The 25,545-nt window shown below is 63.0% G+C and overlaps 1 protein-coding gene across 1 annotated transcript; it reads right to left on the bottom strand.

Moving 5' to 3' along the window:
* Positions 1-1,483: 1,483 nt before the first annotated feature.
* TMPRSS13 (transmembrane serine protease 13) lies at positions 1,484-24,779 on the bottom strand. Its single transcript, XM_028158473.2, has 13 exons — positions 24,675-24,779; positions 15,872-16,358; positions 15,425-15,529; positions 12,664-12,786; positions 11,596-11,725; positions 10,119-10,211; positions 9,121-9,164; positions 7,769-7,931; positions 6,885-7,057; positions 3,792-3,890; positions 2,561-2,703; positions 2,267-2,419; positions 1,484-1,633 (listed from the first exon to the last, which is right to left on the bottom strand). Exons 1-13 carry the CDS (start codon positions 24,693-24,695, stop codon positions 1,607-1,609), a joined length of 1,761 nt encoding a protein of 586 aa, XP_028014274.2. The 5' UTR covers positions 24,696-24,779; the 3' UTR covers positions 1,484-1,606.
* Between the last annotated feature and the right edge of the window lie 766 nt (positions 24,780-25,545).

The following is a 25,545-nucleotide window of genomic DNA, read 5'->3' as shown; positions in this document are numbered from 1 at the left end:
TGTGTCTTCGTATCCCCGGGCCTGGTCGGGGCGCCTGGTCCAGCCCAGCCTGATACGGTTGGTGCATGGATCCATAAAGGAATGGATGACGAAGTGAGCCGAACCCAATGCCGAGGAACCAAAATTCAGAACCCACGCTGAGGATGTCCGGGCAGCTTCGTGGACCATCTCAAGTTCCTACCTCGGGTACCAGGACAAATCCAGCGACAACATGTTCACACAACTTTTATTGCTGACGGCCATTGCTGGGGCTGGGGGAGGTCACGGCTGCCGCCCCTCCACCCCCCAGCCTTCAGAGCACGTAGCCAGCCCCTCCGACGCTGCCTTAGTCACTAGCCACACCGCATGCTCTTCCAGGGGAACCCCTCCCCCCCCCCCGAGCGGCTGCCTGCCATGGCTGGGTGGGGTTGATCTGCTTGGACCCTGCCTCTGGGAGCCATACACCCCCAGACAGGCCCAGGCCAGGTGAGGAGAATGGGACTGACGGCAGGAGCAGGAGCGAGGCTGGGAGGTCCCGGGCTCGCGGGGCGGGGCAGGGGAGCATTCAGAAGGGCCGAGGGGGTGGGGGGTGGGCTGAGGGCAGTGTCCGAGTTCTCTCCATGGCAACTTCATGTCAGTGTTGTTTCGGAAACAGCTGAGAAATGGAAAGATGGAGAAAGCAGAGGAAAAACTCCGAAGTCCCCAGAAGACAGCTGGGAATGAGGGTGCCGTGCGCGCTTCCCCGCCTCCGGGGCCCTGGGGGGAGCAGCACCCATTCCTCATGCCCTGGGAGGAGCCGAGTGAGCGCCAGCGGGGCTCTCTCCGCCTTGGTCTGCCCACCTCCCCGAGGTCCGCTCCCTGCGGAGCACAGGAGCCCCTCAGCCCCGGAGCCGGGAACCTGCCCAGCCCGGAGAGGCTCAGCCCGCGGGCCTGCGGAGCTCTCGGCGTGACCGGCGCTCGCTCTCCTATCTGCAGGCATTTGGGGAGAATCTTTAAAAATACATCCAACTCTGTTACTTAAATATAAAAATAAAGTCAAGTCCACACCCAACCGCCGGATCGGTGACCCCTGTCTACAAGGTCAGCCCGGCCGGGGCGGCGGCCACGCTCCGGAGCCTCCTCCTGCAGGGACAGCCGGGCACTCAGACGAGACCGCCACCATCCTGGACAGCGCTGGTGTCACCGGGCGGCCGGGCGCTGCGTGTTCTGGGCCAGTCTCCGAGCCCAGGTAGGAGGGGCGACAATTCCCGACGTGACCTTCCAGGCCTTTCCCGGCGTGTCTTCTCCGCGTGGACACACCTGTGGGTGTGCCCAGGTGCCACACTGTGGTTCGCAGGTATGTCCAGCCTGGGGTTTGGGAAGAGCTGACCACCCTCCTGGTTTCTGAAGACCTTGGGAGAGCAAGCACACACATGCACATGCACACACAACCCACGCATGCACACATGCATGCACACAACCCCACGCGCATACACACACACACACACACACACGTGCACACGCACACGCACGTTGCATGTTCGCTGAGCAGCAGGCAGGGAGCGGCGGAGAAGGGTCGGGGGCCTGAGCCAGGTGCCCACGGCCGGCCGCGCAGCCTCCAGCAGCAGTGGTGAGGTAGGCAGGCCGCTCAGGGCTTCCGGAGGCGCACCTCGCTCTGAGGAGGAGGGACAGGGGAGGCTGAGCTGGGGCCCACGAGCCAGACACGGCGGCTCAGAGCCTCCACTCGACCCGCCTGTCGGCTGGCGGCCCTCGGAGAGGAGGGAAGGGACAGCCGTGGCGGTGGGTTCCGAGCCCCGGCGGCTCCCCTGTCCCCTCTGAGCGCCACTGTCCTGCCCTCAGCGGGCAGAGCACCGGCCTTCCAGTGTAGACTCTGCCCCGGGTGAACCTCCACTTCCTGACACCCCCCCATTCCGCCAGGGACCCACTTCCAGGAGGAGAGTCCTCCCTCCTGGCCCCCCCTCCCCGGCCCCTCCCCATTCCCTAGGCCGTCTGTGGTCCGCGGCCTGTGTGATGCACAGCGCGCCCCCATCCCGGGGAGAGGAGCAACACTGCCACACCCCCGCCGGCCCACCCCTGAACCCTCGGACCCTGCTCCGTCCAAGGACGAGGAGCGCAGGGCACCCGGGACGCGGGGCCGGCCCAGGGTGTGACCCCGTCCTGTCCTGTCTTCTGCGCTTTGTGACCCCTGATAGGGGAACATGAGGGGCCGCTGAGAGCCGGGGAAGGGCCCTCTTCCCAGTGCCCCGGGGGGCGCTGCCCCGCCGGCTGTGGTGCCCCGCAGCCTCACCTCCATCTTGCTGTATATCCAGGGCAGGAGCTCCGTCACCTTGGTGTACACGCCGGGCTTGTTCCTCTGGCCGCAGCCCGTCCCCCAGCTGGTGACCCCTGCCAGGTACCAGCGGTTGTTCTGCTCACAGACCAGGGGCCCCCCGCTGTCCCCCTGTGGGGAGTACACGCATCAGCAGAGTGGGGGAGGGGCCTTGTGCAGGAAAGCTGGGCACCCGATTCCCCTCTGATCCCGCACCTCTGCCTCCCAACGGCCCTGGGTCCCGGAGCCCGAGCCCCACCCGGAGCAGCCCACCTGGCAGGAGTCGCGGCCGCCCCGCAGGTCCCCCGCGCACAGCATCCTGGGGGTGAGGTAGCTGTCGTAGACCAGGTAGTCATTGCACTTCCTGAAGTCGATGAGGCTGACCTGCACCTCCCGCAGGAAGGGGGACGTCTTCTCTTCAGGGAGGGGGGGATCAGATGTCAGCTTCCGGCCTTCCAACTGCCCCGACCCCGACTCAGCCCCTCATGGAAGGCACCATCTCTGGGGTTGGCCACCCAGACATGTGCGCACACACACACCCTCACGCCAGACACAGCTCACTACACATGACAAAGACAGACGGACATGGACACACAGCCTCCCAGTCTGCCTTGCATGTTGCACAGTGCTTTTCCGTGTTCAAAGCGCCATCCACTAGGGCCCTCCCTCCCTTTGTTTCCAGTCACTGTGAGCTGGAAGAGGTGTAGCTGACCCATCTGCAGATGGAGGAGGCCAGGCTGCAGAAGGGACCGGCAGTCACCCAGCTGGTCAGCCGGGAGCCGAGGTCAGAGAGAGTGGCTCCCAGGCCAGGCACGCTGAGCAGGGGAGCCAGCCTGCGTCTCATGGGGGCCGGCAGGCCTGGGCGGTCTCCTGCGCCTGGAAACAAACCGAGAGGGCCAACACCAGACAAGGCCGCTCGAGGCCCGTGGGCGCTCCCTAACCTGGGCAGGCACAGTGCTGGGCACCCGATTGAACCTCCACGCAGGTTGCCATGCAAACCGCAGCGCCAGCACCTCCCACCGGGAGGGACGGCCGCCGCTTCCTCGCCAATGGCAGCTGTAGACCCCATGTGGCCACAGCCCCAGACGAGATGACTTAGGGACCCGATCACAGACTTATCCTGCTCCGGTCTAAACACATGCTCCCCTGAAACCCAAGCCCCAGGCCCTGTGCCGAGTCCTTCCTGACGCCCCTGCTGAGAGGTGCCCTGGCTCCCCATGACGAGTGTCCCACTCGGACAGGAGCAGAGCCCCACATGTTCAGTTCTAGAAGTTTCCCGGTGGTCTTAGCCGGAGGGCATGGTCACATGACTGCTTTGACGTACACACAGGTCACACAGTCCCACCCAGGCCCGTGAGGTCAGAGACCCAAACCCTCATTAGCTAGGCCCTTACCTACCTACCCAGCACGTCACCCCACACGCTACACACAGACACACACACGCGCGACACACACACAGGCACGCATGTGCACACGCACACAGCCCAGCACCCCCACCTCTCACCATCTGTCTCCTTGGTCTTGCCGAAGCCTGTGATCCAGCAGGTCTCATTGAGGCTGAAGGTCTGTCCGTGCATGGGGAGGCAGGCCGGGTGGATGTGAGCTGCAAGGAGACCGCACGTCAGTGGAGGCACCGAGCTCTCGGAGGGGAGTGGAGGGACAGGGGACTAATGTCCTAGAAGCCTCTCCCTGTCCCCAGAGCAGTTCTGAGTCTTCCAGGGCTTATTTTTTTCTTCCTTTCTTTTTAAATCCTCACCCGAGGATATTTTCCCATTGATTTTTAGAGAGAGTGGGAGAGAGAGGGAAAGACAGAGAGAAATATCGATGTGAGAGAAACATCCATTGGTTGCCTCCTGCACGCGCCCTGACCAGGGCCTGGGTCAGAGAGAAGCCTGCAAGCGAGGTACATGCCCTTGACCGGAATCAAACCCGGGACCCTTCCGTCCACAGGCCGACGCTCTATCCACTGAGCCACACCAGCTAGAGCCAATCACTTTATCTTGACCCCCCAGTCCTCAGGGTGCTTCCAGAGTCCCCAAGCATCCTGATGCCAGGGGTGCCATGTGGGCAGAGGTCTGTGCCTTGGAAGCTCCCCTGGACCAAGAAGATCCTGGTGACTGGGGGCTCTACCCCGGAGTGGCTCCCCTGCCTGTCTGTCCCCTGCCTGTCCATCAGAGCAAGAAGCAGTCACAGGCTAAGTCCAGTGTGATGGCCACGCTGTCTCAGGGAGTGCCCAGCCTGGTCTGGGAGGGCCCCTGCCCGTGGCCAGGACCCGAGGCTCTCCCTCCGGGTCAGACAGCCTCTCCCGGCAGGAAGGGCGCGCCCTCCGAGGCACAGGCCACAGCATTGCTGCTCACTTGCTCCCGCGTCAGAGACAATGAGCCGGTGCAGGCGCTGCTGTGGGTCACTCCGTGCGCTCCTCTGAGGACGCTCTTCCTGATGCAGCGGGCATGGACCACCACGTCCCGTTCCCGAGAAGAACATGTGCGCTGATACACGTCTGCCATGTTCTCAGCTGTTTGTTTTGCTCACTGCAGCTTCCTGCACCTGGAATATACACTGAGTGGCCAGATTATTATGATCTCTGAACGCATAATAATCTGGCCACTCAGTGTGTGTGTGTGTATGTATATATATATTAAAGGCCCGGTGCATGAATTCGTGCATGGGTGGGGTCCGGCCAGCCTGGCCATGGGGAGGGGACATGGGTGGTTGGCCGGCCTGCCTGCTGGCTGAACTCCTGGTTGCGAGAACAATTTGCATATTAGCCCTTTATTATATAGGATATACACTGAGTGGCCAGATTATTATGCGTTCAGAGATCATAATAATCTAGCCACTCAGTGTAAATGCTCAGCAACTTTGAAAGAGAGAGAGAAGGAGGAAGGGAGAATGAATGTTAAATTCTCCTACAGCCCGGCTGGCATGGCTCAGTGGTTGAGCGTCGACCCATGAACCAGGAGGTCACTGTTTGATTCTCAGTCAGGGCACATGTCCGGTTTGCGGGCTCGATCCCCAGTGTGGGGTGTGCAGGAGGCAGCCTATCAATGATTTTCTCTCATTGATGTTTTCTCTCTCTCTCTCTCTCTCCCCCTCTCCCTTTCTCTCTGAAATCAATAAAAACATATTTTAAAGAAATTCTCTTATAATTTGGGCTTTGCACATTGACATCTAACACACCTGTCTGCCTCAGGTGTGTTAGAAACAAGAAATAAGTGAAGAGATAGTGTCAATTATTAACAAAATATGCAAAACACCGTCTCTTAAAATATGCTGTCCCTATTTTTGCAACACGGAGTCTGGAACATCTGTAACTGTTACATATCCCGCTAATTTTATGGGGAAACTAAGTTTCCCAGTGAGTTTCCATGAGTTTTCTCTGATGCTCTGTGATCGCAAGGTCCATAGCCTGCGTGTGGCCGACTGGATCTGCTCTGATTTCTAAACCAAGAGTCAGGTCCAGGGTCTGACCAGGGTGGCCCTCACCGGGGCTGGGACTCCTCCGGGCCTCGCGGGGCGTGGAGATGGCTGTACAGGGCGGGAAAGGCCTGTTTCGGAGGAGCGGGAGGAGGGCGGAGGTCTCGCCCACAGGAGGCTGTGGCTCAGGCGGGGGTAGTTCTGGGTCAGCCCCGGCCAGCTAGGCTCCGCCAGGATTCCCTCCTCCTCACCCCACCCGAGGAGCTCGCTCACTGCTCTGACTCACCACCCGCCCCGGAGGTAAGGTGCATGCGGGAGAGGCAGTGACAGGCCAGAGCACAGGAAAGGCCGGAAGAACCAGAGAGCCGTCCAAGGCCCCCGGCAGCCCTGGCCCGCCGAGCCAGCCTGCCTCTGAGAGCCTCCCTGTCCCGCCGGCCCCCACTGGAGCCCATGGCCCCCGCCCCTCGGCACCCCACCTTCGGCCCCCTGGCTGTCTGCTCCATTTGCACTTGCAACCGCGGAGCCCACTCCGAAGCGGGCGCTCCGTAGTCGGCAAGTGAACGACCGAGTGAGTGGATTCGTGCGTGGAGCCCTCCTGGGACCGTCAGTGGCGTTTCCTCGTGTGCCTCGTGGGTCCTTAGCCCCACCTCATGGCAATGGGCTGTCTGCATATGACTCCCGGGGTCCCGCGGGCCAGCCCCTGCCGCCCGGAGCTGAGTGGGAAGAGCGTTGCCGGGAGCCGGACCACGGGGCCGGTCCTGGAGCTGCCGCCACAGCTCCATCTCCTCCCTGTAAACCAAGCCGACGGCAGACCTGCCCCGCGGACCGGCTGTGCGGAGCCAACGAAGTCACAGCTGCCACACGCCTACCAGTGCCTGCCCCTCGCGAGTGCTCCGTGACCCACGGGGAAAACATGCCATCTGCTGGTTAGGGACCCGATGATACAGCACCCAGGCCCTGGCCCGGCACCTGCTTCAATGTAGGCTGTGTCATTTGGGGCAAACTCATTTCCACCCTCTGGGCCTTAGTTTCCCTAATTGTAACACAAAGATGTCCCCTTAAGTGACCTCTGAGCCCGACTCCGACACTGAAGCTCTGCCCACCCCCTGGGTTGGCAGATGCCGCCCGGCGAGGGCTGCCGATGAGCCAGACGGGGTGTGACCCGCGTGGACTCACGCACCGGACAGGGTCAGGGGCTTGGAGAGGCGCATGAGGGCGATGTCGTAGTCGTCCTGCTCGTCGGAGTAGTTGCCGTTGATGATGATCTGGGCGATGGAGGCCGCCTCGGGCAGCTGGTGCAGGTTGTTGGTGCCGGCGTACACCTTCCAGCCCTCCAGGACCTTCTCCCGGGTCCTGCCGGAGCCACAGGGGAGCAAGAGCGGTCACCTGCCCGCCAGCCCACCGCAGGGCGGCGTGTGCTACACACAGGGCTGCGCTGCGGGCCCCGGCCTGGCGGCAGGAGGAGGGATGACATGGCCTCCGGAGGCGCCTGTCTTAGCTCAGAGGTCCAAAGCAATGCCCCCTCTCCCACCAGCCATTCCGAGCCTGCCCCTGCACCCTCCAACAGAAAGGGAAGGGCCGGTCAGGATCTCAGGGAGCAGTCACCCCACTGTCTCCTCTGCGCGCCCCAAAGACCAAAGCAGGGGGCAGTCCACCTCTCAGTATTACTGTCCTCAGTGGAACCAGAGTTCTCGGCAGGACAAAGTGGCCCCCTGAGGCCACTTGGCGGCCACTCCGACCCCTCCCCCATCCCTCAGGTCCCCAGACAGGGTCCTGATTTCCCAGGCTCCTCTCCTGTAAGTTCTGGTCCCAGGAACCGGCAGCCAGGAGCCCAGGGCCCGGCCTTCAGGGCAGGCTCCTCCTGCCGCCTCGCTCTCCCTGGGGCCACCAAGCAGCAGCAGCGTCTCATGCTGGGCCTGGTGCAGAACAAGACGCCCAGGGCCCAGGGCCTGCTGCACGCCACGGCAGGGCCCCGGCCCGCTGGAGAGGGAGGGCGGCCTCACACAGCCCTTCCCGGTGACCCCGAGCCCCGCAGCCTCGCATCACCTGCCCCTCGGCACTTACACAAAGAAGCAGTGGGCAGCCGTGAGCACCCACTGGGCGTCGATCAGAGTGCCCCCGCAGATGTGGGTGGTGCCGTAGTGCAGGCTGACTTGCCAAGGCCACTTGCTCTCGGGGGCCAGTGCCCCGCCCACGATCCGCCCCGTCAGGGCCCTCAGTCCGCAGTCTGGGGGAAGAGAGAAGGTGACCCATGAGCACTGCTCCTCTCCGAGCCTGCCAAGCTCCCCGGGCCCAGGGCAGGCTCAGGCAGCCCGGTCCGAGGGCACCCACCGGCCCGTGGACACCACTCTGCCCACGGGGTCTGATACGGCTCCGTGCTTCCTGCCAAGGCAGAGGCCCCGTGGCGGCTAGCCACCCGGAACCACCAGCAGGAAGTCCGACCCTGGGCAGGCCCTGTTCCCTCTGCCCCATTCACTCTCCCTCAGATTCCCAGGGCCCAACGAGTGCCCGATACGCCCCTCTGTCAGGAGATCAGGAAGCAGATCAGTCTCCCGTGACCCTCAGTTAGTAGGTGCTATGCTGGGACCGCCATTCCCTCCCTAAAACCAGAGCAGACATAAACCTCCCACGAGTACGGGTGGCTTTGTGCCCACGTGGCTCCTCAGTGGGTCAGCTCATGCGGTTGAGGGCCCTTCATCCCAGGGAACATTCCCCGGCACCTCCCGGAGTGAGTCAGCCCCCCAAAACCGTGGACAAGGGGGCCAGCCTTGGAGTCCGTGCAGATGTGTTCTTTCCTCTGCGGGGGACAGAGTGAGGAGCCAGAGTGTCTGGGGTGGCACTCCGTCCCGCTCGGGGGAGCACCCCGCCTGGCCATTGCTGAGAGCACTGTCCACTCGGGGACCAATGACCAGCTTGGGCTTAGGGTCAGACCCTTGGTCAGAGGTCAGCTCCTCCCCCACCACAGGCCTGACCTTAAGCTAGTAAACACTTCCGTTTCCTTTCAATGAGGGGACGGTAGTAGTCCCTGCCTCCCGAGAAGCAAACTTGCTCATGCTTGTAAGGAGGCAGGCGAGCGCCTTGCACATAACACGGCGGGGGTGCTGACGCTAGATCCAGAGGGGCTGTCAGCGGCCGGCCCTGCTCTCCAGGCCTCTGCCCCGCCCAGAACCCAGAGTCCAGAGTCCAGACGTGCTTCTCTGGTGTGAGCGAAGCCGCTGGGCTGAGGTCAGGAAAGGGAATGCTGGGCTGGAACTGTCCAGGTGCCTTCCGGGAACCCTGGCCTTGAAGCAGGCCTGCTGGCTAAGCCCCTCTTCCTGGTGGACCCCGGGCCAGCCATGGCCCCCAGAGCGGCCCCACCTTTCTGCCCCGGATTCCCACCCCACAGGCCACAGTCAGGAGGAAGAGCATCTTCTTACGGGAACACTGGAGAGAGACGTACCGCTGGGAAGGGCATTCAGATCTGAAGAAGGAAAGACAGAGGTGGGAAAAGGGCACATTAGCCACCTCTTCCAAGAAGCCTTCCCTGGGTGACTCCTGCTCAGCTCCTATCCCATTTCTTTTGCACAAACACATGGAGATTCTGACCTTCTCCCTCGTGGTGGGAGGCCCCTCCAGTGCGCTCACCAGGAATGGAAACAGCTCAGTCAAACCCTCCCCACTCTCCCCACCCCCCTCTCCAGTGGCGGCTGCACACATTGACCAGATTCCCATCCTCTGAACTGGTGCCTCTGTTGTCCCAGCTTCTTCCACAACAGCAGGCAGCCTAACCCTCCTCTGGCAGGTTCCGCGATGCTCACCAGCAAAGGTTTCTGCAGATCACCTGGCACAGAGCAGGCACTGCCTGGCACAAGGCAGCACCCGGAGCAGCCGGCTCCTTCCCTCCCTCCCACCCCTTCCCTGGGAGCCTTGCTTCTCTGTCTCCCGTCTCCTGAGGTAGATACTGCCAGCTGGTCGAGTGCCCCCAGCCACCCTCTCAGTGGGATGGGACCGGGCGGGGCCACAGTGCAAAGCTGACACCTGAGGAGGTTCGGGAGGAGGCCATGGCCCCCGGGTGTGCCCCTGCCCCTGCCCGCAGGCCCCTGGCACTTCCCTGCTGCTGCCCCTCCCCCGAAAACCCTGCAGCAGGGTTCACTCCAAACACCTGGCTCACTGCTGGCCCCCAAACTTACTGTCTCTGGCAACCAGGTAAACTCTGGGGACACCCCTGACCCCGTGGTGCTCTCTGCACCAAGCCTCCGAAAGGAGTCAGGAGGCAGGTGGCGAATGAGTTCCGGTTCTGAGAAGCTCCTGACACTCACAATGGGCTCCTGGAGGCCAGGTCCCAGAGAGGCCCAGGAAGAGGGGCTCCCTGACGTCAAAGCCCCTGACCCCCCGACCCCCGCTCACAGCCAGGCGGCTGGCCTGCCCCCCTCACCTGTAGAGGCTTTCCTGGAGGGTGGAGTTGTATTTGGAGACGGAGAAGCTGCTGATGGCATCCCGGGAGGCCACCTCGCCTGTCCGGTAAGCACTGCAAGGGGAGAGGGGAGAGTGAGCCCTCATGATACAGGGTCCTCTTCCATCCCCCCAGCATGGTCCTGGCCAGCCCTGGTGACGGGGAAGGGGTGGGGGCAGGGGCTGTCAGGCTCCATATGGTCTGACCCTGCCCACCTAACCCTGACTGCCCCACTAGCCCTATAGTTAGCCCACTTATGATCACGCCCAGTGTGTTCTCTGCCAAGCCCTGCAGCCTCAACCCCCCCTGCGCCCCCCCACTCCGGAACTTGTAGGAAATGCAGTCTCGGGCCCTGCCTCAGCCCTCCTGGACCAGGGAGTCTGGTCCTGGGTTGGAACAGGCTCTGCGGGGAACTCTGACGCTCCACCTGAGACAGCTGACCTGGCCCTTTCCACCAGCACCGTGACCCGCGGACCTGCAGACCCCGACCCTGCACCTAAAGACTCTCATCAGCCCTGGCTGGTGTGGCTCAGTGGATAGAGGGTCCTACGGACTAAAGGGCCTGGGTTCAATTCTGGTCAAGGACACATGCCCAGTTGTGGGCTTGATCCCCAGTTAGGGGGCATGCAGGAGGCAGCCGATCCATGATTCTCTCTCATCATTGATATTTCCATCTCTCTCTCCCTCTCCCTTCCTCTCTAAAATCAATAAAGATATATTTTTAAAAAATGTCCAAGGTCTCCTGACGAGATCACCCAGACTCCCCTTCCCAGGTGGGAATGCTAAGCCTGAGGCAGGGACAGAGCTGGGTCTAAGTCCTTATCCCCCAACCTGGTTTTCTAGCAGCTTCTTCCACGGAGAGCCCTCAGTGAGGTCCTAAGCTCTTCTCCCCACGACCTCGCACACATGGACAGACCCCAACATTACTTGATTTCAAGACACAGGCCAAGGAGAGCATGGAGGTGACCATGTGGCCTGCAAACTGGGACCCCAGAGGTCAGCGCTCCCCTCCCCCTCCTCCCCCTCCTGGCATCAGCCGGCGGTTCGTATGCCTGTCCCTGGCCGCCCCTGCCCACTTCACTCCCATTTGTGAGTTCAAGCCCGAGCCACCCTGCCACAGCACAGAGTCCACTGAAGGGTTGCCAGCCCGAGCTTCCAGTTCCAGAAGCGAGGAGACTAGACCTGCCAGATGCCTACGCCCTCAGAGGCCTGCAGTGACCACTCACTGTGAGGGAGGGCACGAGGTGCCAAGGACCGCACGCGTGGGTCCTACTGCAGAGCTACGGGGCTGCCCGCAGGGAATCAGCCTGCCCAGACCTGTAAGGCCCCAGGGCCCCGAGCTAGTGACCTCAGCCCTGGTCCCCAAGAGTCATGTTAACCAGAGATCGCTGCAAGGCGCCTGATGCCCTTGAAAGAGCTGAGCCGTCCCAGACGCCGGAAGGACCTGCGGGAAGGTTACCTCTCAAAGCCCAGCTGCTGGCAGGCCTTCACGGAGTAGGAGCTGTTCCAGCTGTCGCTGCAGATGGGGACCCACTGGTGGGAGGAGCCCGAGTAGACTCTGAGCAGAGACTTGTCCCAGTCAAACCTCACTGCAGGGCGAGGGGGCAGAGCGGCCCTTAGCACCCAGGAGACGCCTCGTTTGGGGGTGAGCTGAGTAAGGCTCTGAGAGGCACCTGTCCTGAGACCCCTCGCTGAGGCCTGGGAAATGCCCGGGACCTTGGCCCCGGAGCGAGGGGCATCAGCCAGTGCTTAGAAGCCCACGACACCCGGTGAGGGCAGAGGCAGGGCAGGGCTGGGGCGGGGGCGTGGCAGAGGGCTCTCCATCCAGCAGGGCCTGGGCCATCGCTGGGACAAGGGCAGGCACTGCCAGGCGCTGTCACCCCGAGACGCAGTCACTGTTATACGCCGGGGTGTGTGATCTATGATCCGACCGTGTTCTCACTAGACAGACTCAGTCACAGATGGACGCGGCCATGGACAGGACACATGGAAACGTGCAGGTAGAGTGGAGGGGCCCCGCCCCCACCGTCGCCCACATCGGGGCCACACGCAGACAGCCTGCAAAAGCCACTAAGAACCGGAGCTCAGCACCACCTCTGCGCTCATCTAGGCCGGCCACTCACAAACGTGCCTCCATGAAACCGCAGGGGGGTCAGAGGTCACGTGCTGGGCAAAGAGGAGAGGCACATAGGCTAACACCCAGAGAAGGTAAGCGATTTGCCCGGGTCACACAGCACTCAAGGCCAGGTTTCAAACATAAGCCTCCGGGACTAGAACCCAAATCCTCCGATTCACTGTCCATCACCTCCCATTCAAGTTTGCAGTCACCAGAGTGCACACTTGGGTGTGCACACTCACGCATACACACATACATGCACATACCCGCACACTCACGCACACACACACGCACACTCCCGTACACACACGCACACTCACGTGCACACACACACTCACGTGCACACACGCACACACATGCACACTCACACATGCACACTCATGTGCACGCAAGCACGCCCAGCCCGCTCACCGCAGCCCAGTTCGTCACTCTTCAGCTTGCAGTCGGCCACGCCATCGCAGCGCACAGCGTGCCGGGGGCAGCTCTCCACCGCCTCCTTGTACTTGATCCTCGTGTGGCCCCTCCAGAAGTAGACTGGAAAAGATGAAGCACAGCGCCGTCACCGCCAGCCCCACGGCGAGGAGACACGGAGCAGCCCGAGGCCCGGGGTTCTGAGACACCGACCTGCACTCCCTCTCGGACTCTGGGGCTCTCGTCCCCCATCTGTATGGAGAAAAAGGCTACTCAGGAATGTTCCAGAATGCTCCAGAAAGCTCCTGCAAGCAGGGCAGCACCAGGCCGGCTTGAGCAGCCACCCAGAGAGAAAAGGAGAGAGGGAGGGAGGTGTGGACATGGGGACGGCCTCGCGAGCTCCCCTGCCTGCATGCTGGCCAGAGTGGTGGCCAGGGAACCGCTCCTGCAGGCCCCAGGGCCCCTCAGAGCCCTCGGCCGCCGTGCCTCTGCTCTGCAGGTGACGGCAGACATGGCTAAGCACCTGCCTGCTCTCCAAGCAGGTCCTTCGGCCTCAGGAGCCCCTGGATGTTGTCTCCTCCTGGACAAGCGATGTCTCCTACACTCGGCTCCTGCCCCACGACTTGTCGCTGTGCTTTTAAATGTCTTCCCACTCAAAGAGCAACCGGAGATGCTGGCGCCCAAACGCACACGCTTCCCAAACCATCTCCGCCTCACGCCGACTCCCTGTCTCTGACCTGACTCCACACCAGAGCTGGCAGCCCGCCGCCTGGACACACCGGCCCTGGGAAGCCAGGGAAACCCGGGCTCGGACTCCTCACCCTGCCTGTCCCGGCCCGGACCCTACTTCCCCGCCCCCACCGTTCTCGCCATCCCCCAGGGTGAAGGTCACCGGTGTGACCCCCAGGGTGAAGGTCATCTCTGTGACCCCCAGGGTGAAGGTCACCTGTGTGACCCCCAGGGTGAAGGTCACCTGTGTGACCCCCAGGATGAAGGTCACCTCTGTGACCCCCAGGATAAAGGTCACCTGTGTGACCCCCAGGGTGAAGGTCACCTGTGTGACCCCTCCAGGGTGAAGGTCACCGGTGTGACCCCCAGGGTGAAGGTCACCTGTGTGACCCCCAGGGTGAAGGTCACTTGTGTGACCCCCAGGATGAAGGTCACCTGTGTGACCCCCAGGATGAAGGTCGCCCTCTGTGACCCCCATGGTGAAGGTCACTTGTGTGACCCCCAGGATGAAGGTCGCCCTCTGTAACCCCCAGGGTGAAGGTCACCTGTGTGACCCCCAGGGTAAAGGTCACCTGTGTGACCCCTCCAGGGTGAAGGTCACCTGTGTGACCCCTCCAGGATGAAGGTCACCTGTGTGACCCCCAGGATAAAGGTCACCTGTGTGACCCCTCCAGGGTGAAGGTCACCTGTGTGACCCCCCCAGGATGAAGGTCACCGGTGTGACCCCCAGGGTGAAGGTCACCTGTGTGATTGCTCCTTCCAGGTTCAGACGCCAATGCCTCCTGATCTGCAGGGTGTGCCTCTCCTCCGTGCCCCACTCCCCGCCCACGGCCTGTGCCCCGGACGAGCCATGATCCCCTTGACGTCTGTGGGGAAAGCTCTGGGTGGGAGTCAGGCCTGGGCTCTAGTCGTGACCCCTCCCTGGCGCTGGCAGGACTACGAGCCAGAGGACGCCGGGACCTCTGCCAGGAGGCTCTTCCTAGGGCTCTCTGTGGATGGGGGGGTCCCCTGGAGGTGCCTGGTGCGGGAACAGGAGGGAGCGCGGGCAGCAAGCCCCGAGCCCTGGAGAAGGTTCACGCGGACCCACGGGGCGGGCTTACAGGCTCCGTGGCAGCCACGCCTGTACCTCGTGGGCAGGTGGGGAGTGAGGCTCAGGGAATTACTAACTTGCAGGGTCACCAGCTGGGTAGGCGCAGAGCCCGTGCTTCGGCAGGTCTGCATGGCACCGAAGCCGTGTTCTAACCAGCACACGGCCCCCCATCATGGCCCTCGCTCCAACGGCCCTGTCCCCTCACCCCCCACAGCTGGCACTGAACAGCACCCCAGCCCTCCCCGCATTCCAGCTCTCCCACCCTGGCCAGGCGCGCACACGCGACAGACGGGGGCTCTCTAGGCACAGGAGGCAGGTGGCAGGTGCCTGGGGAGAGGGAAGGGCTGCTCACAGAGGGAGGGTGCCCCTCCCGCTCCCAGGCCCCCTGTGCTGGGTCCCTAGCGGGCCCTGACAGAGGGCCCGGGACACGTCCTGAGTATCGTTTCCAAAGAGGGAAACTCCTGACCCAGAACAGTTTATCTCAGTGACGGAAACGCCGAGAGACTTTTCCTAGTCAGAGTGTTTGTTGGTTTTGTAATAACTGGCCTTTTCCCAGGGGGATGTTGTGCCAGGACTTGTGCCAAATCTCAGATTCCTCATCACCCGTGAAGTCTTTACGAGACTTTCCTGGGCACATAGAAAGTTGAATGAAGGAGTGAACGAATGAAGGAGTGAACGAATGAATTCCGTATCATTTGAAGATGCAGAACCTGAGCTCTGAGTGGTGCACCAACCTGCCCAGGAAGCGGCACAGCGGGAAGGACAGACGGGCCGGGAGCCCAGCTTCTCTGACTCCCCACACTCCTAACCCCAGGCTCCAGAGGGCCTGGGGCACCGTGTCCGAAGCCGTTTGCAGCGGTGGCCTCCGTGTTCCTGCTGTGCCCCAGCACCGCCCCATGGCCACATCCCCCCGCAAGGGGCATGCTCCCCCCGTCCACTCACAGAGCAGGATGAGCGAAGCCACCAGCGCGATGAGCAGGAGGATGCACCCGATGAGCGGCAGCCGCTTCTGACCCTCCTGCCAGGAGAACTTGGGCGAGCGGGCACCTAGGGGCAGGCGGCAGTGGGAGGTGAGGGTGGGAGGGGCCTGCCCTGTGGGGCCTGGCTGGAACCCGTGCCCTTGAGATGGGCACCAACCCCACTGAGCAGCCTCCACAGTGACTCGCCCGGTGGACCTGCTTTCTAGCCCCTCCCCACTTGCCCCAATGCTGGCCGTCTCGGGTTTGCATTAATGACTCCTTCTGGCCCCTCCCTGCCAGTCCCCTGCTGCCCCGACTGTTCCCTTCCTCCCACACATGGCCAGAGGGCGAGAGGAGGAGGGGCGAGCCAAGGCCAAGCCTTCCTCCCCCCAATGACTGCCCCTCTCCTCCTCCTGCAGCTGCCCCTCACCTGGCGTCTCCCCGGTGGCCCTGGTGGCTGGTGCTGACGCGGCAGGAGAGGCCCGGATGGGCGTGGCCCCCAGAGGTGTTGCTCTGACCAGGTGCACTCTCCTCGGAGGGGATGCTGTGGAGGCCGACCTGGCAGACGGTGCCCTGCCGGACGGTGCCCTGCCGGACGGTGACGTGCCGGACGGTGACCTGCCGGACGGTGCCCTGCCGGACGGTGACCTGCCGGACGGTGACCTGCCGGACGGTGACGTGCCGGACGGTGACGTGCCGGACGGTGACGTGCCGGAGGAGGACCTGCCGGACGGTGACCTGCCGGACGGTGACCTGCCGGACGGTGACCTGCCGGACGGTGCCCTGCCGGACGGTGACGTGCCGGACGGTGACCTGCCGGACGGTGACGTGCCGGACGGTGACCTGCCGGACGGTGACGTGCCGGAGGAGGACCTGGAAGGTGATGCCCGGGCTGGAGTCCTTGCCGGGGAAGCATTCTGAAAGCGGAGCAAAGGCGTCCCTCAGCTTGCATCCCTGCCAGCCACCCAGTTGCAAGCCCTCTGAGCTCCAGGGAACTGCTCTGAAGCAAGAGGCTGGAGGAGCAGGGCCGGGGCAGGGGCGCAGGGTCACCCCATGGGGCAGGGGGGGCAGGGCCGGGGCGGGGAGGCAGGGCCAGGGCAGGGGGGCAGGGGGAATATGTGGGAAGACAGGAGGGCCCAGGGATGGAATGAGCCCAGAGTCCCACTCCCTGAAGTCTCTCCCCGTCACAGGCCCTGCAGAGGTGGGCAGAGGGCAGTGCCATCTGCCTGGGGTGAAGGGGCACCTGCTTTGGCTCCACATGTCTAAGGCCCCTCACAGGAGAGGCAGCTGGGCCAGCTCCTCCCCCGAAGGCAGCCGAGAGCTGTGGTCCACGTGGGGGCGGTAACCAGCCCTCCTGCCCTCTCCACTCCTCTCCCCGCACCGGCCCCTTTCTGGTGTGTGTGTTAGCCTGTAACACTGGTCTTACTGTGAGCTGTCATCAAAACGTGTGAAAGGCACAGCTTAAGGAAAGCCCTGACTTGCCTTACACCCCCCCACTCTCAGTAACCCCAGAATTACCACAGTATGCACACATACACACATGCACGCACACACGCACACACCCGCATGGGTAGCACGCAGGCAGCGGCACAGAGGGACACGGGAAGGCAGGTGCAGGAGGAGGAGAAGGTGCGGACGGGGCTGAGCCTACCCCCCTCGGACGTGATCCGTAACCTCACTCAGCTGCGGGCGCACTAATTTACCCATAGTTGCCGAGAAGGGGGCTCTGAGTGCTGGTGTGTATTTCCTCATCTTGTCGCCAGAATAGCCCTCTGAGGGGGATTCTCACCCCATTTTGCAGAGGCAGAGCGACTAAGCCACGTGATTAAGCTGGCGGAGCCCCGATGTGAGGCCAGGAAGGCAGGTTCTGGGGGCCCTGCCCTGACCCCTGGGCGGCTGCCTCTGAGGGGGGCAGTGTGAGATGGTGCAGCCATGGTCACAGCAGGCGATCGAAGACACGGGGCTGCTGCCCCTGGAGACCGGCTGCGCCTGCGCCTTCGCCCTCCAGAGGGGGAGCGGCAGTCGGGCTGTTGGGGAGGCGTCCGCAGCCTCTGCTGGCGTCGAGCCCTGGTCTGCAGGACGCCAGGCCCTTCACCAGTTTCGGCCCCTTCTCACCTCCCTCTGCCCCTTATGGGGACCCCTCCATCCCCCCTCACACCAGCCCTGCCTCTCAGGTCCCCTCCAGAAGCCCCCAGAGCGCAGCGGAAGCTGGGAGCTGACCCGGCCCAGGGGCACACCTGCCCTCACCGTGATTTCTGCGGAACACTGACCGGCTGTGCCGAGATGGTCTCCGGGAGCCGCAGGAATGTGGGGGCTCAGCCTGCGGTGAGCGGAGGGCACAGGGTCTGGACCCGGCACCCGTCTCCGCCCTCCCCGCCCACAGAGCTGGGAAGCCCTGGAAGTGCTCTCTCAGCGACCAGCTAGTGCAAGTCCTCCTCACGCACACCCGGCCCCGGCAGCACCTGCCCCTCCAGGCGGGCGGTTGTCATTCGCTATTTGTTCTCTCAGAGTCAGAGGCCGCTGTGGTCACTGCCTCACGTCCGTGGAGCCTGGGGATGAATCCAACGAGGAGCCTCTGTCCTGACCCCGCACGCGGTGAACGCACACGGCAGCGGGTGTTTAGGAACCTGAGGGGCGGCTGCTTACCACCGCTGAGCCCAGCGGCCCAGAGCTCGGCCCCCCTCCCCGGCGCTTGTAGGTTCCAGAGAATGAAAACAGATCAGCCCCTGGAGGCCCCCAGGGAACGGGACTCGGGGGCCAGGAGAGCGGGTGAGGCCATGTGGAAGGTGGTGGGCATCTGCTGACCACATGGGGGCCAGGCGGGCAGGCCGATCCTGGGCCACCAGCATGACCTGTGTGACCTTGTAAAGCCACTTCTGTTCCCTTTTCCTGTTTTGGATCTGGAGAACAGGACGGTACGTCTGAGGACTCACTGAGGTAAGCGGGAACGCTCCTGCCCACCTGGCACACGGCCGCTGGCAGGGAGGGCCGTTCCTCTCCCCCTTTGTACCAGCACAACCAGCGCCAGCGTGCTGAGCGGTGACGGCCGCGGGGCACAACCAGAGGGCTGATGGGCTGTGCCGGCTCAGCTTAGGGAGACGTGAGGCTGCTGGACAAAGCCAGACTTAAACCCTTCGCACGGTGCTGGCCAAACCTTGGCATCTGCCTGGGACCTGGCACGGTGGCAGTCTGCCTGCCAGGCCTTTGTCCCTGTTCTCACCCCGAGTCTTCCCCAGCCTCAGGGGGCACTCCCATCCCTCAACACAAGAGCATGCTGAGAGCTCACACCTCGCGTCCATGTCGGCCTCCGGAGGTCCTCCTCCATCCCTCAGCTCAAACCCCAGCAGGAGCGGGGAGTTCCCATGTTCTGGGACCCCGAACCGGAGACTCCGCGGCCGCCCTTTCCCCCTCCGCGGGCTGCCGCCCCCCGTGACGTTCCCCTGGGGTCCAACCTACAGCCCAGGGACTCATGTCCTCTCCTCACTCCTGGAGCGGATGCTCCCTCCAGAGGCCCGCTGCACCTCCGCGCAGACACCTCCTTCAAGGTGCCACGGTTCCCGGGCAGAGCCCAGCGCAGGCCAGCCCCCCTCCGAGCCCTGGCCCAGAGCTCGGCCCCCCTCCAGCACACAGACAACCAGCGACGAGGCTCAGACAACAACTCCTGGGCCAGGGCCCGGGCTCCCCCAACTGGCCTGCAGCTCGAGGGTCCTCACCTGCCGGGCGGGCATCATGTGACAGGGCGGAGTCGGGCAGAGGTGACGCCGGCATGCCCCGGCCCGGCATTGCCCATCTTTCCTTCCTGGCCCTGCCTGTCCTCCCCAGGCCCCCGGGCCGGTATCTGTGATGACTGCCTCGGGGAACTCAGTCTGAGCCTCCCCACATCAGCACCAGGACTCCCCAGGCTGCTCCCAAGCCCCTCAGGGGGTGGGCAGAAGCAGCCTGGCGGGCAGCAGGCGGGGCAGGGCCCCAGGAGGCGGGGGCGGGAGGGCTGGAGAGAGCAGGGGCTCTTTCCAAGAACTTTCCTGGACAGGAGCCCATGAGGATTGTTCTGCCCGTTTCACAGACCAGGAAGTAGAGGCCCAAACCATTTACGTGCTTTATCCAAAGTCGCTCAGGAATATCTTGGCGCCAGGAGGGACGAAAGCCCCAGGCGCCTGGTACCCAGCGCCCTGCCCTCTGTCCGCGGTGTCAGGTGGTAGCTCCGACTCCACGGTGGACGGGGACCTGCACACCCACTCTGAGCAGACTCTGCCCAGAGGCCCTGCCTGGTGGGGGTGGGAGTGAGTCCATGAGCCCCTTGGCCTGTGCGGAGGGGCTGTGCTGAGTGACGTCATGGCCCCCAGGCCACAGCCATGGCCTGAGCCTTGGGCTCTGCGTGGAGACTGCTCCCCGGGCCCCCCTAAACCATGTCCACCTGCAGTAGCGGCTCCCACGCATCCTCACAGCCCAAGGGCAAGTCCAGCCCGCGCCCTGGGGCCGCCCTCAGCCTAAGCCCGGGGCAGGCGGGCACAGGCTGGCAGAGCCCCGAGGGCCTTGCAAACTCTCTAGTCCAAACCTCCATCCTCCTGCTGAGGCAGCGGAGGCCCAGAAAGGCAGCGTGGCGTCTTCCGGCCCGGCCCCTGGGCTGCTGCCCGGCACAGCGCTCGCCCGCTGCCCGCTGCCCACTGCCCGCTGCCCGCTGCCCGCTGCCTGCTGCCCGCTGCCTGCTGCCCACTGCCCGCTGCCTGCTGCCCGCTGCCCACTCAGCGTGCCAGGCAGGCCCTCCCCAGACCCAGGCCCTGTGGCAGCGCCGCTCTCCCAGTGACCCGGAGCGTTGTGGGTGTTCAAAGGAATGGGCACAGGCAGGGCCCCAGGCCGGCCCCCCAGCGCGCTGGGCCAGGCAGGAAGAAGTGCTCCCAGCCCCCCGGGAAGCACTGGGGTGCCGGAAAGCTCAGGGGTCCCTTTGATGGGACCGAACAGCCCCCTTGCCCGCAGAGCCCACTGCAGTGTGGACTGCAGGGACTGAACGGGCCTCCGCGGCGCTGGCCGCACTGGGATGGGGCAGATCATGAGTTTTCCCATTCGCTCTCTCAGCCCAGGCTCACTGTACCTGCAGCAACAGAGGGCTCTGTCGGAGAGCGGGAACTTTTGAGCGCTACTGAGGCCGTGGACTGTGCCCCAGACAGAGCTGTCAGTGCGGACACCAGGCCAGGCCTTGAGATAGGGTCTGATGGCCCCTTCCCAGCACGTAGCCTTCTTTCACAGAACACTGTCAGCTTTCTGGAGAACAGGATGACCCTGTGAACAACATGGTCGTCATTGGCATGATCCTGACATTGCTTGGGAAAAACGTTTTTGTCTTGGGTTGCTTGTTCTGCAAAAACAGGATGTGGTTAATGTGCTTAAAAGCGGTCCTACACAAAGGGTCGCTGCTGCTCTCTGGTCTCCCTGCGTGGAGAATGGCAGAGCAGTCGCCGGGTCGCCAGGCCGGCTAATAAAGGCTCCCTACATTTTAATTTGGTCTGGGCTCCAGTGGTCATTCACTCGCATCCGCTCCACAACAGGCTCCCCTTGTTCTCCTCTCCCTGGACCGAGAGAAACCCCACAACCATGGGCTCCCCTCTGATTCCCAGCACCTCCTCCCCACTGCCACCAGCATGTTAACCCCAGGGTCTCGGTCAGCCTGGAATCAAGCGGGCCCCAGACTAAGAAGCCAGGGCCACGAGTCCTCTTTTCTCCAGGTGTGGGAGACACGCGGCCTCTTGCTTCTGCTCCTGCACTCCTGCGTGACCTACGGGGTGGTCACATCCCTCTCAGCTCCGAGGTCTGTAAAGCCAGGGGCTGGACAGCCAGCCGCGTCCCAGCAGGGTCCACGGGGCATCGAGGTCGCACGGAGGGGCCTGGGAGCCAGATTCACAGGTCAGGGGCTTGGAGTCCCTCGCCCACTTCAAGCAGAGAAGAGCCAGTTTCCAGTTGTGGGCAAGGGCTCCGCCTCAGATTCCCCTGCAAAGGAAGCGCCTGCTGCCCCCAAGAGCGTGAGGGCCACTGCCCGGGAGCGCTAAGGTCGCCGCAGAGCGGCACCTCCTATACACACAGGAAAGGCCAGACGCAGAGCACCCCCGGCCCTTCGTTTGTTCCCTCGTTTTCCTTTCTTTTTAAAAAATATGTTTTTATTGATTTCAGAGAGGAAGGGATGGGGAGAGAGAGATAGAAACATCCATGATGAGAGAGAATCATTGATCGGCTGCCTCCTGCACACCCCACACTAGGGACCGAGCCCGCAATCCGGGAATGTGCCCTTGACCAGAATCGAACCCAGGACCCTTCTGTCCGCAGGCCAATGCTCTATTCACCGAGCCAAACCAGCCAGGGCCACTCACTCGTTTTCCATTCATTTATTATTTATTCATTCATCAAATCCTGTAAAGACCTTGAGTGGCCACTGCCGCCACGCCAAGAGCTTCGGATGATGTAGGAACTACGGCCTCGGTTCCCCCGGTGCCCGCTCTGCCGATGCCGGTACATGAGGAGGCTCCCTTGTCAGACAAGCCGGCCGCCAGCTGGTGCCGCCAGGCCTCCCCTTGGCTGGCAAAGCCCAGGGCTCGGGGTTTCTGGCTCCCCTCGCGCCCCCACCCAGCACCCTGCACACCCAGCTGGGCACGGTCCACCTCCGTGCTGTGCGCCACGAGGAAGCTGTGTTGCCAAAACAAGACACTTAGGTTAAGTGGCTATTGTTACATCAGCCGCCTTCCTGCCCAGGCCCAGCGCCCAGGCCCACACACACTCCCACACATTCCAGTGCCCGGCGGCCAGCACAGGACGAGGCGGGGCAGAGAGCGGAGGGCGCAGGGGGCAGAGGGCAGGATGGCGGGTGGAGGTCTGCTGGGCACCATGACGACGTGAGACAGAGGTCGGAGGTGAGGACGCATGCCTGCAGGATGCAGGGCGGGTGCCGGGTCCTGAGGGTGACGGCACTAGTTTGGGGGATGGCATGACCTGAGCCTGCTGGTCTGGCATCTTGGTGACCTGCCCGCCCCCTCCGGGCAGGTGCCTCAGCTGAGCCCTTCCGGGGGCCTCCAGCCCTGTCCAGGCCACAGCGCCGCGGGCTCGGGCGGGCTGGAGCCGCCACGTTAAGAAAATACAAGTACGGGAACGTCCGCTCTGCAAAGGATTGTTGCCATCACGGGTCCGCACCGGCCTCTCTAATAAACATTCCCTCTATAAGCACGGAGAATGTGGCCTATTTAAAACACACCAAGTGCACACTGTTAGAACACCAGTACACACTGATATGGTGCACCTGTAACCCCCTTTTCTGTGGCTCAGAGGCGGTCAGGGGGCCACACAGGGGCCTCCAGGGGCCAGGTGTCCAATCCTCAGATTTGATGGTGGAAAAACATAGGCATGGAGAGAAAACTGCCCACATTTTGACAGGAGCCGGGACTAGAGCAAAGAGGATGATGACAACAAACCTTGGCTCTGTGAATCAATCTGTCTTTCTCTGCCCCTGCCCTGCCCTGCTCCTGCCCCTGCCCCTGCCCCTGCCCCTGACTCTGCCCCTGGCCCTGTCTCTGCCCCTGCTCCTGCCCCTGCCCATGCCCCTGGCCCTGTCTCTGCCCCTGCCCCTGCCCCTGCGCCTGACTCTGCCCCTGCCCCTGCCCCTGCCCCTGCCCCTGCCCCTGGCCCTGTCTCTGCCCCTGCTCCTGCCCCTGCCCATGCCCCTGGCCCTGTCTCTGCCCCTGCCCCTGCCTCTGTCTGTCTCTCTGTCCCCAGCGATGGCAGACACTATGCTAAAGGAGCCTCCAGGTGAACTGTTCTAAGACCCTCAAGTAAACACTGTTTATTCCATGTTACAGAGGCTGAGTCACAGCTGAGCTGGGACATGGCACGTGTTCTGCCCACCACATCCCGCAGCTCCTCCTTTGAAGACAGAGGCTCTGAGAACCTTCTCACCCCTTTGCCAAGACCCCCTGAGACCCTCCCGGCCCTCACAGGCGCTCCGTCAGGCTCCGCCGTGGCCGCCTTCCTCACAGCCCTGATGGAGAACAGCAGTGGCGGGCGCTGCTCTGCAAGGAAGCCCTGGCCAGGAGGCAGGGCCTTGGAGGGGCGGGTCCCCAGCGGCCTCTCCTCAGTGTCATTAATGTCCACCCCCCGGCAGCCCCCCCTGCGCCCACCCCCACCCCCAGCTCTGTCTTGGCAGTTCTACCTTAAACAGGGCTGCATTTGAGAACCTTAAGGAAGGAAGTCAGGTGCACATCTTTCATTCTGGTATAAGTTACATCAGCCCCCGAATGCACATGGCGCCCCCCGCACCATCGACACTCCCTCCACGATAATGAAAAGCCTGCTCTCCACCCTGTGCCCCCCAGTGCCCGCCCATGTGGCCAGGCCCTGGACAGAGGTGCTTCCCAGGCCCATTGCCGTCACCTTGCCCGGGACGGGCCTGCCCCTTCGGAGAGCTCCCCCTCCCCCCTTGCTGCGTTCAGGGACATCACGTTAGACCCCAGCACGTTGCCAAGGTTCATGGCTGGGACTGTGGGCACAGCCCCTCACGCCCCAGACAACGCTCCGTTCTGTCTGGACATCACCCTCTGCTTCCCAGAGTCCCTGCCCCACCGCAGTGCAGAGCAAGAGGGGTGGGGAGGAGGCATGAGGCCCAACGGGCTTTCCCAAGGAGGCTCTCCACGCTCCCCTCCCCCCCCCCCCCCCCCCCCCCCCGCCACTGAGCGGCGAGGAGAGGAGCCGGCACTGCAGCGGGAGGGCTGAGGACAGACCACGGAGGCCCTCCCAGGCATGCAGGTGATTCAGCGCACAGTGAGTGGCCCAGGGAGGTGGGAAATGCCCTTGATCTGGAAAGCACATGGTGACACTGTGGAAGGGTTAGGAGTCCAGTGAGGAGGGCCCAGGAGCCCAGGAGCCCAGGAGCTCAGTTAGAGTCCGAAGGTTCCGTGACCCTCCGACCAGCAGAGGAGAAATCTCACAGCAGAAGTGTCCTGGCTGGGGTGCTCCCAGGCCACAGAGTGCCAGCCCGCGCCAGCCACACAGCCCTGGGTGCTTTCCAACAGCCCGGCCTGTCAGCCTCCCTCCTCCCTAGGAAAGTCCAAGAGGTCTTGATCTCCAGCAGCTTCTCAGCAGAAAAGGCCCCTTCAGTTGCCCCCACCACTGAGGCCCCCACGAGGCAGGGCCCCGCCCGCCTCCAGCCCAGCCCTGCCTTCTCAGCGCCAGGAGGCCTGGCCCGCGGCCCAGCGACTCACCGGGCGGCTGTCCCTCTCCATGGCCTCCCCGGGGATGAGGCTTCCAGACTCAGCTGATAGTGACAGGAAGGTCCATGTTGGCCCCTGGCTCCTCGGGCATGTGGGGAGAGGGGGCTGGAGGACCGAGGGCCGGCCCCCGCCAGGTGGGGCGGGGAAGCCGGGAGTGTGAGGTAATCCCAGGCACAAACAACAGGGCAGAACTAGCCAGACCTGTCCCTCACCCTCCTCCGAGGCATCCCGGTTACTCAGCGAATGCCAATGAGTGCCAGGCCATCTCTACTCCTGAAACCCCCACAGAGGCAGCTGTGGGGAACCCGGGTCCAGAAGCCTCCGCAGAGGAGATTCTGGAAGAAGGCCCAGGCCCTGGGAAGACATTCTAAGCCCAGTCGACCTGAGCCCCTAAAACAGATGCTCTCGAGCACCCTAAGGCACCACCTGTCCCCAGAAGGGGATGCCCACAAGGACCAGGATCGGGCAGGGAACCTTCACCTTGTGAAGAAAAAAAAAAAGGCCACGTGCTGACCTGACAGCTCGGGGAGGCCTGCATGGCGGTCTTATAAATTCAAAGACCTAAAGTAGCCACAAGGACGGTCTGAAATGAAACTTTAACTAAAAGCAGTGATGGTGGGTAGTCACCTCCTAGGCCAGTGTCTTCCCTGACCAGGTCAACCTTTACCTTAACTGAGCCCATTGCCTTTTTGCATCTTCTAAGACAGTGGTCGGCAAACTCATTAGTCAACAGAGCCAAATATCAACAGTACAACGATTGACATTTCTTTTGAGAGCCAAATCTTTTAAACTTAAACTTCTTCAAACGCCACTTCTTCAAAATAGACTTGCCCAGGCCGTGGTATTTTGTGGAAGAGCCACA

The sequence above is a fragment of the Eptesicus fuscus genome, chromosome 13 (genome assembly GCF_027574615.1).
Source record: "Eptesicus fuscus isolate TK198812 chromosome 13, DD_ASM_mEF_20220401, whole genome shotgun sequence".
Taxonomy (NCBI): domain Eukaryota; kingdom Metazoa; phylum Chordata; class Mammalia; order Chiroptera; family Vespertilionidae; genus Eptesicus; species Eptesicus fuscus.
The sequence above is the reverse complement of the archived record's forward strand: the minus strand, read 5'-3'. Positions and strand labels throughout refer to the sequence as shown.